The sequence below is a fragment of the Oncorhynchus mykiss genome, chromosome 12 (assembly GCF_057628025.1).
Source record: "Oncorhynchus mykiss isolate SJ-2025 chromosome 12, ASM5762802v1, whole genome shotgun sequence".
NCBI classification, from domain to species: domain Eukaryota; kingdom Metazoa; phylum Chordata; class Actinopteri; order Salmoniformes; family Salmonidae; genus Oncorhynchus; species Oncorhynchus mykiss.
Window position 1 is genome coordinate 71,454,105 of NC_143033.1, and position 14,636 is coordinate 71,468,740.

The 14,636-nt window shown below is 40.3% G+C and overlaps 2 protein-coding genes across 2 annotated transcripts; both read left to right on the top strand.

The window, feature by feature from the left end:
- The first annotated feature begins 2,606 nt into the window (after positions 1 to 2,606).
- LOC110538112 (keratin, type I cytoskeletal 50 kDa-like) lies at positions 2,607 to 5,652 on the top strand. Its single transcript, XM_021624711.3, has 7 exons — positions 2,607 to 3,134; positions 4,080 to 4,162; positions 4,311 to 4,467; positions 4,598 to 4,759; positions 4,873 to 4,998; positions 5,084 to 5,304; positions 5,419 to 5,652. Exons 1-7 carry the CDS (start codon positions 2,697 to 2,699, stop codon positions 5,549 to 5,551), a joined length of 1,320 nt encoding a protein of 439 aa, XP_021480386.3. The 5' UTR covers positions 2,607 to 2,696; the 3' UTR covers positions 5,552 to 5,652.
- Positions 5,653 to 10,081: 4,429 nt separating this feature from the next.
- LOC110538113 (keratin, type I cytoskeletal 50 kDa) lies at positions 10,082 to 13,846 on the top strand. Its single transcript, XM_036938143.2, has 7 exons — positions 10,082 to 11,006; positions 12,215 to 12,297; positions 12,454 to 12,610; positions 12,706 to 12,870; positions 12,985 to 13,110; positions 13,229 to 13,452; positions 13,586 to 13,846. The coding sequence occupies exons 1-7, from the start codon at positions 10,593 to 10,595 to the stop codon at positions 13,674 to 13,676; spliced, it is 1,260 nt and encodes a 419-aa protein (XP_036794038.2). The 5' UTR covers positions 10,082 to 10,592; the 3' UTR covers positions 13,677 to 13,846.
- Positions 13,847 to 14,636: the final 790 nt, after the last annotated feature.

The window sequence follows — 14,636 nt, forward strand, 5'->3', positions numbered from 1 at the left end:
AAGTGTCAATTACTGATATAAGATCACCAGTTATCAGTTTTTCTCTTTCACTTTTGGATTAAACAATTAATACCACAAACAGTGTTTTGGAACTTCAGCTAACCCAGTGATCTGGAAATCCCTTGGCAGTCAGACAAAACAAACGAATGAAGCTTACCCAAGTGACAAAACAAAGCACAAACTGTAACTTGTAAAACAATATCTCTCATGGAAAAACAAACAAAATACAAAAGAGACTATTACAGTGAACTATAAGACATTTTCTATCTGCAACAAGATTTGCTATCCGCAACAACTGACAAAATCCACTATCTGCAACAATTGACTTCTGGACTAACCAAAGCCAACATTGTAGTCGGGCTGTAAAATGTACACTATCGTTCAAAAGTTTGGGGTCACTTAGACATTTCCTTGTTTTTGAAAGGTAAGCAAAAAAAAGTTGAGAACAAGTTCTCATTTGCAACTGCGACCTGGCCAAGATAAAGCATAGCAGTTTGACACGTACAACAACACAGAGTTACACATGGAATGAACAAAACATACAGTCAATAATACAATAATATTGTTAATGTTGTAAATGACTATTGTAGTTGGAAACGGCTGATTTTTAATGGAATATCTACATAGGCGTACAGAGGCCCATTGTCAGAAGCCATCACTCCTGTGTTCCAATGGCATGTTATGTTATCTAATCCAGGTTTATCATTATAAAAGGCTAATTGATCATTAGAAAACCCTTTTGCAATTATATTAGCACAGCTGAAAACTGGTGTTCTGATTAAAGAAGCAATAAAACCGACCTTCTTTAAAGTAGTTGAGTATCTGGAGCATCAGCATTTGTGGGTTCGATTACAGGCTCACTCAAAATGGCCAGAAACAAATAACCTTCTTCTGAAATTCGTCAGTCTATTCCTGTTCTGAGAAATGAAGGCTATTCCATGCGAGAAATTGCCAAGAAACTGAAGATCTCGTACAACGCTGGGTACTACTCCCTTCACAGAACAGCGCAAACTGGTTCTAACCAGAATAGAAAGAGGAGTGGGAGGCCCTGGTGCACAACTGAGCAAGAGGACAAGTACATTAGAGAGTCTAGTTTGAGAAACAGACACCTCACAAGTCCTCAACTGGCAGCTTCATTAAATAGTACCCGCAAAACACCAGTCTCAATGTCAACAGTGAAGAGGCGACTCCGGGATGCTGGCCTTCTAGGCAGAATTCCTCTGTCCAGGGTCTGTGTTCTGTTGCCCATCTTAATCTTTTATTTTTATTGGCCGGTCTGAGATATGGCTTTTTCTTTGCAACTCTACCTAGAAGGCCAGGCCTCTGTACGCCTATGTAGATATTCCATTAAAAATCAGTGTCACGACTCCCGCGAAGTTGGTCCCTCTCCTTGTTTGGGCGGTGTTCGACGATCGACGTCATCGGTTTTCTAGTCGCCACTGATCCACGTTTCTTTTTCCATTTGTTTTGTCTTCATAGTACACACCTGGTTTCCATTCCATAATCATTGTTCACTATTTAACCCTCTGGTTTCCCCCTTGATTTTGTGCATGTTTGTTAATGTCAAGTTGTCTCATTTTGTGATCTGGATTATTTTGTCTCCTTCATGGAATATTGTTTTTGAGTAAAGTAACGGTTATTACTCATCTCTGTGTCCTGCGCCTGACTCCGCCTTACCAGCATCACCTAGACTTATGACAATTAGCCATTTCCAGCTACAATAGTCATTTACAACATTAACAATGTCTACACTGTATTTCTGGTTTATGTTATTTTAATGGAGAAATAAATTGATTTTCTTTCAAAAACAAGGACATTTCTAAGTGACCCCAAACTTTTGAACAGTAGTGTAGGTTTTAATCACAATAATCAGCTAAGTTCTAAAGGAAATAGCAATTTAAAAGTGTGGCCTAATGCTGGATTATTCTAAAACTATAGGTGCAGTGTATGGACAAATAGTTAAAGCCAAGGCTCATGTTCCCTATACAAGGACAAACTCTATGCACATTTGGATCAGGTGTCAAACAGCTCGCTTGAGGAAAGATTTTTCAAGACCAAGCAGCAGGACACACAACCAGTGTTTTACGGTTCACAATGTTCAGTGGTTGTTGTTCAGCAATGCTCCGCATTACTTTTACCAATGGGAAAACTGCAATGGACCATGGTGGTCTCCTTGAAAATAATATCTGTACGTTTGAGACAGTAAGCTTAGTACCCAACAATAGCCGATGTACAAATAAAAATAAACAAAATAAACAGCAGTGATTTGGGGATTGCTGTTACTAGTGCTCTGTCACAGAATAGGACATTGTACAGAGCTGCTGCAGGGTACCTCAGTCTGCACTAGCTAGAATATTGGTTGTGCCAAAAATGTATTTGGGAAATAAAAGGAATTACATCAGCAAATGACAGGAGTAGCAAGGAGTGGAATGTTAGTTAAAAAGACTGCTACCCAGACTAGGGTATACTACTATCTCTATGCCCCTTACATACCTGCTTTATTGACAGGTTTCTTATTTTTTTCCCTGAGTTACCGGTCTTGTGCTGTATGGATGGAATTTTCCACACATTCACCTGTGTATAAACCTCAAACCCCCCTCTCCCTCCCTCATTGTCTGGCATAAAAGGAGCCGTGTCCAACTGCTCTGCACTCATTCCCCTCCAGCCAGAGCAGTACGACAGCAGCCTCAGTCACCATGACCTCCTTCTCAAACCGTAGCGTTGTGGCCTCTGGTGGATCCATGAGAATGGGCTATCCTCGCTATTCCGGTGGTAGCATGGGAGGTGGACAGATCAGCGCCATGGGGGCCGGCAGCGTGTACAGGGATGCAGGTGGCTCCGGGGTGCGCATCTCCAATGCCTCTAACACTTACTCTGCTGGTGGTGGTTTTGGCATGGGTGGTGGGGCTGGTGGCTTCAACGTGTCTGACTCTGTCGATGTGAACGAGAACAAGAAGGCCACCATGCAGAACCTGAACGACCGTCTGTCCTCCTACCTGGACAAGGTCCGCTCCCTGGAGAAGGCCAACGCTGATCTGGAGCATAAGATCTGCATGTTCCTGGAGGCCAGGACCAAGACAGAATTTCATGACTGGACTGCCTTCAAGGTTACCATCCATGAACTCCAAGACAGGGTAAGGCCACCAATTCCAGGCTTAGATACTATAAAATGAACATCTGGCAGAAAGTAGTATATAGCAAAGAAGTAACATTGTACATAGGAAGACAGATTAGTGTAAAGTCCATATGAAAATGAGAGGTCAGTTTAAAGCAAATGCACACTGGGTTTTTTCAATGACAAACTAAAAAATAAAATTCTGTTGGCAGAACAACATCATGGTTTATTTATTTTTAAGGGTGTTGTTGTGGAGGGGTGCAGTCAGTTTTTGTTAGGAATGGGCAGCTGCTCAGATTTGGACTACTTGTCCCAATAATGCCCAATGTCTGTAAATATGAGCTGCATCAGCTGAAAGACATTCCAGACAAAGTTTCCCGTAAGGAGTTTTTTTTGTCTTGTGTCTCGAGCCACACCCAAACAGAGCTCCGCAGAGGCAAGACGTTTTCACTAAGGATGAGGGTGTATTTAGAAAGGGAGACCTCAATGTTTACCTGAAGAATAAATGTATGCTAGATTTTCACATTTTAGATCAGCTGTCAGTATGTGCATTATAGCTAGTTTTGCTAACATGCTTAAAAAAAAGAAGAAAATAATGTATTTTGTCATTATCAGTTGCATGTAAGCAGATACATTTTTGTCCAGTGCAACCACAAAGCCTACATAGAAATGCCTCTTTCACAATAGATTTTTCCTATTTTTTGACCTATAGTGATCAACTTTCCATCAGATGATCGCAGCTATTTGGAATCGCCATTTTGCCCTCCGCTGTCTTCTATTCCATTGTGAAGCTTTCACTGTGGTGTATTTACAGAGCTCTGTTCTCTTAACGTTGGATACACACCACTACACCCACTACACACTGCCAAACAATGCTTCTGGTCCACAGGAAAATGTCTACGTGAAATCTGATCTCAGTAATCCACCCATAAAATCGGAGACATACCTCTGTGCCCTCTTTCAGATCGTTGATGCCACTCATTTGAATGGAGGAATCTACCTGGCCATTGACAACGCTAAGCGGGCCACAGATGACTTTCAAGCAAAGTGAGTCTGAGAATAATAATTACTTTCATGTTGTGCCTAGATAGATTATTCTCAAAATGTATTATACAATAATGTTGAAATCAATCACTAATTTAGACAAACATAAAGTTAGAACTAAGAACCTTGTTGATGCATTAATGTTACAAAGGTATGAGAATGAGCTGGCTATGAGGCAGGCTGTGGAGGCCGACATCAGTGGGCTGAGGAGGGTGCTGGACGAGCTGACCTTGGCCAGATCTGACCTGGAGATGCAGATTGAGGGGCTTAGAGAGGAGTTGACGCACCTCAAGATGAACCACGAGGAGGTGGGTTTGACAAAGACCTCAAGCAGAGGCTATGGGATGAACGTTGCTATGAATCAACATTAGGCTACTATGTGATAATGACGCACAGGATTGAATACTGACCAGATATATGTTAATGCTTTGTTCCCAGGACCTCTTGGCCATGCATAATCAGATGAGCGGCCAGGTCAACGTGGAGGTGGATGCTGCACCACAGGAAGACCTCACCAAAGTCATGGCTGAAATCCGCGACCACTACGAGGCAGTCGCTAACAAGAACTGTAAAGATCTGGAGGGCTGGTTCAATGCCAAGGTTATACTGCATCCTTTCTTTTTGGCCAATAACATGTTTATGTTTTCCAGTTATAGTCTTCAGTGAATGTAATCAGTAATGACCCCCTACGGTATGCGGTCTTTCATTCACAGTCAGAAGAAATCAACAATGTTGTGGCAGTCAGCACAGAGACCCTCCAATCATCCAGATCTGAAATCACTGAAGTTAAGCACACACTGCAAAGTCTAGAAATTGAACTCCAATCCCAACTCAGCATGGTGAGATAAACAAAAGATTATGTCTGTCTGTCTGTCTGTCTGTCTGTCTGTCTCTCTTTCTTTCTTACTTACTTATTCCTGTCAGAAAGCATCTCTGGAAGGCACCCTGGCTGAAACACAGAGCCGCTATGCCAATATGCTAGCTGGCTATCAGAGGCAGGTGACCAGCCTGGAGGACCAGCTTGGTCATCTTCGTGCTGACCTGGACCGCCAGGGCCAACAGTACAGAATGCTACTGGACATCAAGACCAGATTGGAGATGGAGATCGCTGAGTACAGGAGACTGCTGGAAGGAGAGTTTTCCAGGTGAGCCTGGATCTTTACATAAATCGTTAAAAAAACAATGGTCTTGAAATGTGTGTGCCAAAAATAATTGAGCCAAGGTAGGCCTTTCTAACTATATTGTCTCTGCCTCCACAGTCCCTCAACCGTCACCACCACGAATACCTTTTTGCAGAAGGTGGTAACCTATGTGCAGGAGATTGTTGAAGGCGAGGTGGTCAGCACCAACTCAGACGCTGTGCAAGAGATCGTGGATGAGGATAAATCTTGAATTGGGAGCCACACGGAACAGAACACAAATCCCCTGATGCCTGCTGTCAACCTTGCTCAGAGCGATTAAGAAATAAAAGTGATCCGAGGTGATGAAACAAACATTTTTTTTTTTTTTTTTTTTTAAATGTTTACATCAAAACTGTTTCCTATAAAGTAGTGACAATTTTGACTGCTGCGGTTGCCATCGAGATGGTCAATACCAATTCTAAAATGTCACAAACACCACGTTTCTTGCCCTTGGTAAATTTGGATAATTTACTGTTATTAAAGGACCATTGCAGTCAAAATGCGATGTTCCAGTGTTTTATATATATTTCCACACTATGAGTTTGGAATAATACTGTAAAATTGTGAAAATTATTATAATGGCCTTTTAGTGTAAGAGCTGTTTGAAAAGACCGCCTGAAATGTCAGTCTGTTTTAGTGGAAAGGAGTTTTGGCCGACCTGGTGACATCACTAATAATTAGTCATTAGATTAATAAGAAAGAGAGTTCCAAATCTCTCTGCCAATAACATTTAGTTTTCAGTTTTCCCCTTTTTCAGTTTGTTTCTTTTGGACAATTTTAATTGAAAATAATCACAGTGAGGTACTTAATTGTTAACCAAAAATGATTTGATAGTGACATAAAAACGGCTGCATTGGGCCTTTAATGCAATTTCAGCCATCCTGTCATAGAGCAACCAGGGTGCAGGATGGCTGCCAGGCACCCAGAATAAGTAAGGTAACAAGTAAGTCTTCAGTTTAGTCAGAAAATATGTATGGTCCTGTAAGTGAGTTTGGCACATGCCACAGACTTCCTGTATTGCATGCTGCAGACAACCGATTTTAAAACATATATTTTTTTTAATCAATAGTTCAGTTCACAATTACACATTTTGCTTTATTTGACAAACATGCAGTTCCAACAAAAGTTATAATTATATATATGAATTAAAATATTTTGTGAATTATGCCATAAACTAATAAATTCATTTCTGTGAAATCTCTTTTCAATGAAGGGATACATTTTCTGTCAGCAAAAACAGCACTGAAATTACCACATGAAAAATATTAATAAGACTAGCATAGGGATTTTAATAAATAGAAACCTCTCCTGTTACAATGTCCAAAATAAATTATTGATTGTTTGGAGGTGTAACAGTCAAATGACAGCAAATATAATCTGGAGAGTGTTACAGTGGACTGGTCAAGAACATTCTAAATTGATAGTCTAGTTTCTCTAGAACATTCTTGAATTTTCAGGCTTTCTTCAACATGTTATTTGGTAAATATCCAGTTGTGTAAAAATACTTAAGTAAAAATACTTTGAAGTACCACTTAAGTAGTTTTTTGAGGTACCGGTACTTCACTTTACAACTTATATTTCTATCAACTTTGACTTTTACTCTACCACATTCCTGAAGAAAATAATGTACTTTTTACTCCATATATTTCCCTGACACTCAAAAGTACTTAGCAGGACAGGAAAATTGCCCAATTCACACACTTATCAATAGAACATCTCTGGTCATCCCTACTGCCTCTAATTTGGCTGACTCACTAAACACAAATGGTTTGTTTGTAAATGATGTGCCTCTGGCTATCTGTAAAACACAACAGGAAAATCGTGCCATCTGGTTCTCTTAACAGAAGGAATTTGAAATGATTTATACTTTTACTTTTGATACTTAAGTATATTTTTGCAATTAAATTTACTTTTCTTACTTAAGTATATTTTAAACCAAATTCTTTTACACTTTTATTCAAGTAGTATTTTACTGGATGACCCATTTTCTATTAAGGTATCTTTAATTTTACTTAAGTATGACGATTGGGTACTTTTTCCACCACTGTAAATATCATTGATTGAACATCTTGATATATACATTAAGGCCTAGGGCGATATGTTGAGACTGGTAAAACAAGTGCAACAGAGTGCAAATACGTACTGTCTGTTCTTACAGAACCAGTCCAAAGTTTGGACACACCTACGCATTCAAGGGTTTTTCTACATTGTAGAATAATACTGAAGAGTTCAAAACTATGAAATATCACGTATGGAATCATGTAGAAAACAAAAAAGGGTTAAAAATATCAAAATGTATTTTACATGTTAGATTCATCAAAGTAGCCACCCTTTGCCTTGATGACTCTTGGCATTCTCTCAACCAGCTTCATGAGGTAGTCACCTGGAATGCTTTTCCAACAGTCTTGAAGGAGTTCCCACATATGCTGAGCACTCGTTGGCTGCTTTTCCTTCAGTCTGTGGTCCAACTCTTCCCAAACCATCTCAATTGAGTTGAGGTTGGGTGAGGGGACAATCCATCACTCTACTTCTGGGTAAAATAGCCCTTACACAGCCTAGTGGTGTGTTTTGGGTCATTGTCCTGTTGAAAAGCAAATGATTGTCCCACTAAGCGCAAACCAGATGGAATGGCATATCGCTGTAGAATGCTGTGGTAGCCATGCTGGTTAAGCGTGCCTTGAATTGTAAATAAATCACTGACAGTGTCACCAGGAAAGCACCCCACACATCCTCCTCCATGCTTCATGGTGGGAACCACACATGCGGAGATCATCCATTTACCTACTCTGCGTCTCACAAAGACACGACGGTTGGAACCAAAAATCTCAAATTTGGACTCATCAGACCAAGGACAGATTTCTAACAGTCTAATATCCATTGCTCATATTTCATCGACCAAGCAAGTCTCTTCTTATTATTGGTGTCCTTTGGTAGTGGTTTCTTTGCAGCAAATAGACCAAGGCCTGATTCATGTAGTGTCCTCTGAAAAGTTGATGATGAGATGTGTCTGTTACTTGAACTCTGTGAAAAATTTATTTGGGCTGCAATCTGAGGTGCAGATAATTTACTATTTCTGAGGCTGGTAAAACTAATGAACTTATCTTCTGCAGCAGAGGTAACTCTGGGTCTTCCTGTCCTGTGGCAGTCCTTATGAGAGCCAGTTTCATCATAGCGCTTCATGGTTTTTGCGACTGCATTTGAAGAAACTACTTTGAAGAATCTCCAATATAAAATATTTTTTGGTTACTACATGATTCCATATGTGTTTTTTCATAGTTTTGATGTCTTCACTATTATTCTACAATGTAGAAAATAGTAAAAACAAAGAAAACCCCTTGAATGAGTAGGTGTGTCCAAACTTTTGACTGGTACTGTCTGTATATATGTAAAGTATGCATGGTGTGTATTCAGGGCTCTAAATAAATGCTCCTAAATACAATATTTTGCTATGCAACCTGGAATTTTAATTTGGGAGCACTAGTGCTCTAACCCAGGTAATAATTTTTGTAATCAAATAAAATGTTATTGGTCACATGCGCCAAATACAATAGGTGTAGACCTTACACTGAAATGCTTACTTAGATGCCCTTAATCAACAATGCAGTTTTAAGAAGAAAAGGTATTAAGAAAGTATTTCCTAAAATAAACTGAAGTCAAAAATGAATAAATAAAAGTAAAAAAATAAAAAATAAAAATCTAAATGTGAAAAATAACAAATAATTAAGGAGCAACAATAAAATAACAGTAGCGAGACTATACACAGGGGGTACCGGTACAGAGTCAATGTGCGGGGGCACCGGTTAGTTGAGGTAATATTTACATTTAGGTGGAGGTATGCTGACTATTCATGGATAATAAACAGAGAGTAGCAGACTAAAATGGGGGTGGGGGAGGGGACAATGCAAATAGACTGGGTAGCCATTTGATTAGCTGTTCAGGAGTCTTATGTCTTGGGGCTAGAAGCTGTTAAGAAGCCTTTTGGACCTAGACTTGGCGCTCCGGTAACGGAGCAGTGCGGTAGCAGACAGAACAGTCTGTGACTAGGGTGGCTGGAGTCTTTGGCAATTTTTTGGGCCTTCCTCTGACAGCGCCTGGTATAGAAGTCCTGGATGGCAAATTGATTAATGATTATGCTTCTCTGTACCGTAGCCTCTGAGTGCCGTAGACAAAACACTGAGGATATATTCGTGACCACCATTGTACCATTACTTAAATAAAACGTCTTGTTTGTAGCCCATACCGTTAAAACTTTATGACTGTATTACCGTGGATTGACCGGACTGTATTTTACATCCAGTATATAAATCATGTCACAGTCGTTCTGAAACTACTTGCGGGACGCTAACTACTTGTAAATAACCTTGTTGTCATCATGTTATATCATTAGCTAGATAGCTAGCTAACAAACTGCCAACTTTACCAGTAGTAAGCAAACATTAATGAAAATGTTCATTTAGAATCCTGTATGTGTTGACTGTTAGTTGACAGTATACCTCAAAGTACTTATTCTGTGTTACTTTTGTCGAAGAAAATGTCCACAATATAATTTTTTATAATTTGGATTAAGTGCTGTACGGTCAATTGAAAAATATTTTATCAATGATGTGCACTGGAATGTCTGTTAAATAAGCAGAAGACATTAATCATAGTGTTTTAAGAACACATTCAAGCTTCATTCTTCTTTCTGATTTTGGCTTGAACAATGTTCAGTAACATCTACATTTCTTACAAAAATGATCTAGATCACTCAAGGGAGTATTGCACAGAGCTGGAGGATTATTGTGAATTTACCTTTGGGGGACATTGGAGGCACTAAAGGGCACAAAAGGTGGACTGGTCTCAACTCACATTGTCGCTTAACCTGTCTATCAAGAAAAATATGTCCAGACTCACCCAGATACAGGACATCCCCCCAAGCCCTTAAGATAAGTAGCCTACTACCTGCACCAAACAATAGTACCTGTTTGGCCAAAGATGCAAGTCCTAAGAAAGTCATGATTTTATCATGAAACAGGTTAGAATTTAGATTCCACAGATTTTGTGTTGGCTCTCCTCCCTGCCCATACCTGATTAGTGAGCCTGTTAATTTGATTTGTTTTCATTAGCTTTTGGCTAAGGTTGGAGTGATTTCACCATATGTCATCTGGGTAGAGCCCCCTCGCCTCTCCCTCATTTCGTAGCATAAAAAGCCTGTGTCCAATGACTCTTCACTCACTCTTCTCTACTCAGACCAGACAGCAACTTCTGCCACCATGACCTCCTTCTCCAGCAACAGCTTCATGTCCTCTGCATCTATGGGCTCCTTTCGCCACATGTCCATGTCTAGTGGAGGTAGACACATCAGCGCCATGAGGGGCGGCAGCGTGTACGGGGGTGCCGATGGGTCCGGGGTGCGCATCTCCAGTGCCTCCAGCACCTTCTCTGCTGGCAGTGAGTCTGGTGGCAGCTCCAACCTAGCCGACGCTGTCTACCTGAACGGAAATAAGAAGGCCACCATGCAGAATCTGAATGACCGCCTAGCCTCCTACCTGGACAAGGTCCGCTCCCTAGAGAAGGCCAATGCTGATCTGGAGGTGAAGATCCACCAGTCCCTGGAGAAAAAAGCCACACCTGAGGCTCATGACTGCACTGCCTTCAAAGTCGTCATCAGCAAACTCCAAAACCAGGTAAGGCCCCTAAACAATCCTCTGCTAAACAGGTAGCTTCTATTGAACAGAGTCAGACTGTTGTGAAGGGAATGTGGAAGAGGTTTAGAAAATGGGGCTTTAGTGTCAGTATAATGGTGTGAGTGTCGTCATGCCCTCTGTGCTCCCTTTAGATACAAAATAATAAGCATTCAGAAAAGACTGTGGCTTGGATACATCCATTTTTTTTAAATCAATTTGAATAGTGTTCATTGACATCAATGGATAAACTTAAAGCCATTTTATGCAAAAAATGAAGCACAATGTTTATATACTTCCAACTCTGTTGGATTAGACCCCTCAGTAAGATAAAAGCTGAGTGGGTAATTTTGCATCAACTGTTTTTTCTGTTTCCACTCACTCTTTGAGCCTCATCTAAACCACAGGAGGTTGGTGGCACCTTAATTGGGAAGAACAGACTCATGTTACTGCAGTGGAATGGTATCGAATACATCAAACCCAAGGTTTCCAATGCCATTATTATGAGCCTCCAGCCTCCTGTGATCCAAACTGATTTTCCCTGAGGCCTATAGACTTATATTAAAAAGGGTTTATTTGGTAAGGGATACTTTTTTTTCTTCATTTTTGGACATAAAATACTTAAATCTCTAGGAATTCACCTACATTTTTTTATTTAGGAAAGATATTCCCAAGTATTTCCACTCATAAACAGAGTACAGTATGTGATCATGTACCAATGTAATCAAGGTTTGAAATGGTTATGTTTTTGTCAAATACAATATCTGTTCTGGCTTCTTGCGTCAATTTGCAGAGTATAAATGATTTATAATTATGTTCCAGCCCTCTGACCATCCGCTCAAGAAAAAAATTGGCCATGCCTTAGGGGGTAACATATGCTTGGTTCTCATTCTGTATTGTTAAACTTTTGAAAATTATCCAAATTACGCCAGGCACTGTAAAACAAGAGTGAAGACAGGCTACCTGAGCCTCTTTCATGTCAAATTGAACGTGTTCTCTCTTTTTGCATCCCATGCAACCCATATTAGCAGATTTCAGAATAGTTTCTGTTTATTTTACAGTAGGTTTGTTTAAATCTCTGTACAGTTGTGATCCAGATTACATTTCTTGCCAATTATCCTTTACATTTATCCCAACATTTGTGATTGGCATTGTACCCGTCTTCTTTCTATTCCATTGTGACAGTGACATTCCTCTGTGCCCCCTTTCAGATCTTTGATGCCACTCATATGAATGGAGGATTCTACCTGGCTATTAACAATGCTAAGTTGGCAGCAGATGACTTTCAAGTCAAGTGAGTGTGAGAATGACTGTGGTATAGCTGTAAAATACATCAGCAACTATCCATTAATGCAACCTCTATGAAAATGGGAAAAGGGTGTGGTACATGAAGTATAGTACAGATGTTGCCAAACAAAAGGCAACCTGTTGGTGTTTTGATGTTACACAGGTATGAGAATGAGCTGGCTATAACGCAATGTGTGGAGGCTGATATTGCTGGGCTGAGGCGGGTGAGGGACGACCTGACCATTGGAGGATCCAACCTGGAGATGGCGGTTGAGGAGCTGAAGGAGGAGTTGGTCCACCTCAAGAAGAACCACAAGGAGGTGTGCCTGAATGATTGTACTAAGTACCAAGTCATCAAAGCTTCTAAGCTGGGGAGGGGAGGTTGACGCTTAGTCTTCTGTTATTTCTTCTTCAGGAGGTCAAGGCCCTTCGGGCGCAGGTGGTTAATCAGACGGTCAACGTGGAGGTTGATGCTGCCCCACAGGAAGACCTCACCAAAGTCATGGCTGAGATCCGTGAGCACTACGATGCTGTTGCTGCCAAGAACCAAAAAGAACTGGAGAGCTGGTTCAATGCAAAGGTACAATACCAGATCTTTTATTTTTGACCAATGATATGATACATTTTTTAACTAATTGTTTCGAATTTTTCTTCAGTGAGTTTGATAGCTTACTATGCCCTTTGTCCTTTACAGACAGAAGAAATTCAGAAAACTGTCGCCTGCAGCACAGAGACCGTCCAATCATCCCAATCTAAAATCACTGAAGTTAAACGCATAATGCAAAGTCTAGAAATCAAATTCCAATCTGAACGTAGCATGGTGAGATGAACTACAAACACCAAGTGGAATTTTTATTTTTTAGGTTTATTAACAACCAATATTCTACAGTATGTCACAGCACCTATTCATTTCTCTTTTCCCTATTCTTGTCTAATAGAAAGCATCCCTGGAGGGCACCCTGGCTGACACACAGAACCGCTATGCCAATATGCTATTGAGTTATCAGATGCAGGTGACCAGCTTAGAGGGCCATCTTGGTCAGATACGTGGTGACTTGGAGCGCCAGGGACAGGAATACCAGATTCTGCTGGACATCAAGACCAGGCTGGAGATGGAGATCACTGAGTACAGGAGACTGCTGGACGGAGAAATGACAAGCAGGTGAGCCTGGGCTTCTACACCTTATCCCGCACAAATCGTCCAAAGTATTACATTCAATTTAAGTAAAGATTGTATGGCAAAAACAATTGAGCCAAAGTAAGTGTACCTGACAATGCTGTCTCTGACCTTGCAGTGTCTCGACAGCCACCAAAACACATAAGGTGGTGACTATCATCATGGAAAGTGTTGACGGCAAGGTGATCAGTGAGACCAAGACCAAGTGAGACATCTTAAAACGGGGAATTCACAGAACAGAACACGATCCCGCTGATTCCTACTGTCAACCTTTCCCAGAAGCTGTGATTCAATTGGGTTGTGTGAACTTGTATCTTGGGATTTATATACTTCCTCTGATACCTTCAGAGAGATTTGTCAATAAAACTAAGCCCTAAAACTTGTTTCATTTTTGTTTTGATTTGACGGAATCATTTTATGAAATTAAAGCTATCGACAACATAGTTGAAGCAATCTCTATTGACAAATTGTTATTTTTATACAGTATAGCATACTCTGTAGAGTTAGGCTATGCCAAACAGATGAGCCTAGATCCTAACATAATATGCACTAACATAATTGATCAAGTCGATTTCACTGAAAATGGCAAAGGTCTACACCAGAGGAGGCTGGTGGGATGACCTATAGGAGGATGGGTTCATTGTAATGGCTGGAATGGAATAAACAGAACAGTATTAAACACATCAAATTCATAGAAACCACATGTTAGACTCCATTCCATTTATTCCATTCCAGCCATTACAATGAGCCTGTCCTTCTCAAATCAAATCAAATTTTATTTGTCACATACACATGGTTAGCAGATGTTAATGCGAGTGTAGCGAAATGCTTGTGCTTCTAGTTCCGACAATGCAGTAATAACAAGTAATCTAACTAACAATTCCAAAACTACTGTCTTGTACACAGTGTAAGGGGATAAAGAATATGTACATACGGATATATGAATGAGTGATGGTACAGAGCAGCATAGGCAAGATACAGTAGATGGTATCGAGTACAGTATGTACAAATGAGATGAGTATGTAAACAAAGTGGCATAGTATAGTATAAAGTGGCTAGTGATACATGTATTACATAAGGATACCGTCGATGATATAGAGTACAGTATATACGTATGCATATGAGATGCATAATGTAGGGTAAGTAACATAAATATAAGGTAGCATTGT

Coding starts and splice junctions, on each gene's coding strand:
- LOC110538113 (XM_036938143.2), top strand. CDS start 10,593: ATGACCTCCTTCTCCAGCAACAGCTTCATGTCCTCTGCATCTATGGGC. Junction 12,871..12,984: donor AGAGCTGGTTCAATGCAAAG/GTACAATACCAG, acceptor TGTCCTTTACAG/ACAGAAGAAATTCAGAAAAC. Junction 13,111..13,228: donor TCCAATCTGAACGTAGCATG/GTGAGATGAACT, acceptor CTTGTCTAATAG/AAAGCATCCCTGGAGGGCAC.
- LOC110538112 (XM_021624711.3), top strand. CDS start 2,697: ATGACCTCCTTCTCAAACCGTAGCGTTGTGGCCTCTGGTGGATCCATG. Junction 4,760..4,872: donor AGGGCTGGTTCAATGCCAAG/GTTATACTGCAT, acceptor TTTCATTCACAG/TCAGAAGAAATCAACAATGT. Junction 5,305..5,418: donor CTGGAAGGAGAGTTTTCCAG/GTGAGCCTGGAT, acceptor CTGCCTCCACAG/TCCCTCAACCGTCACCACCA.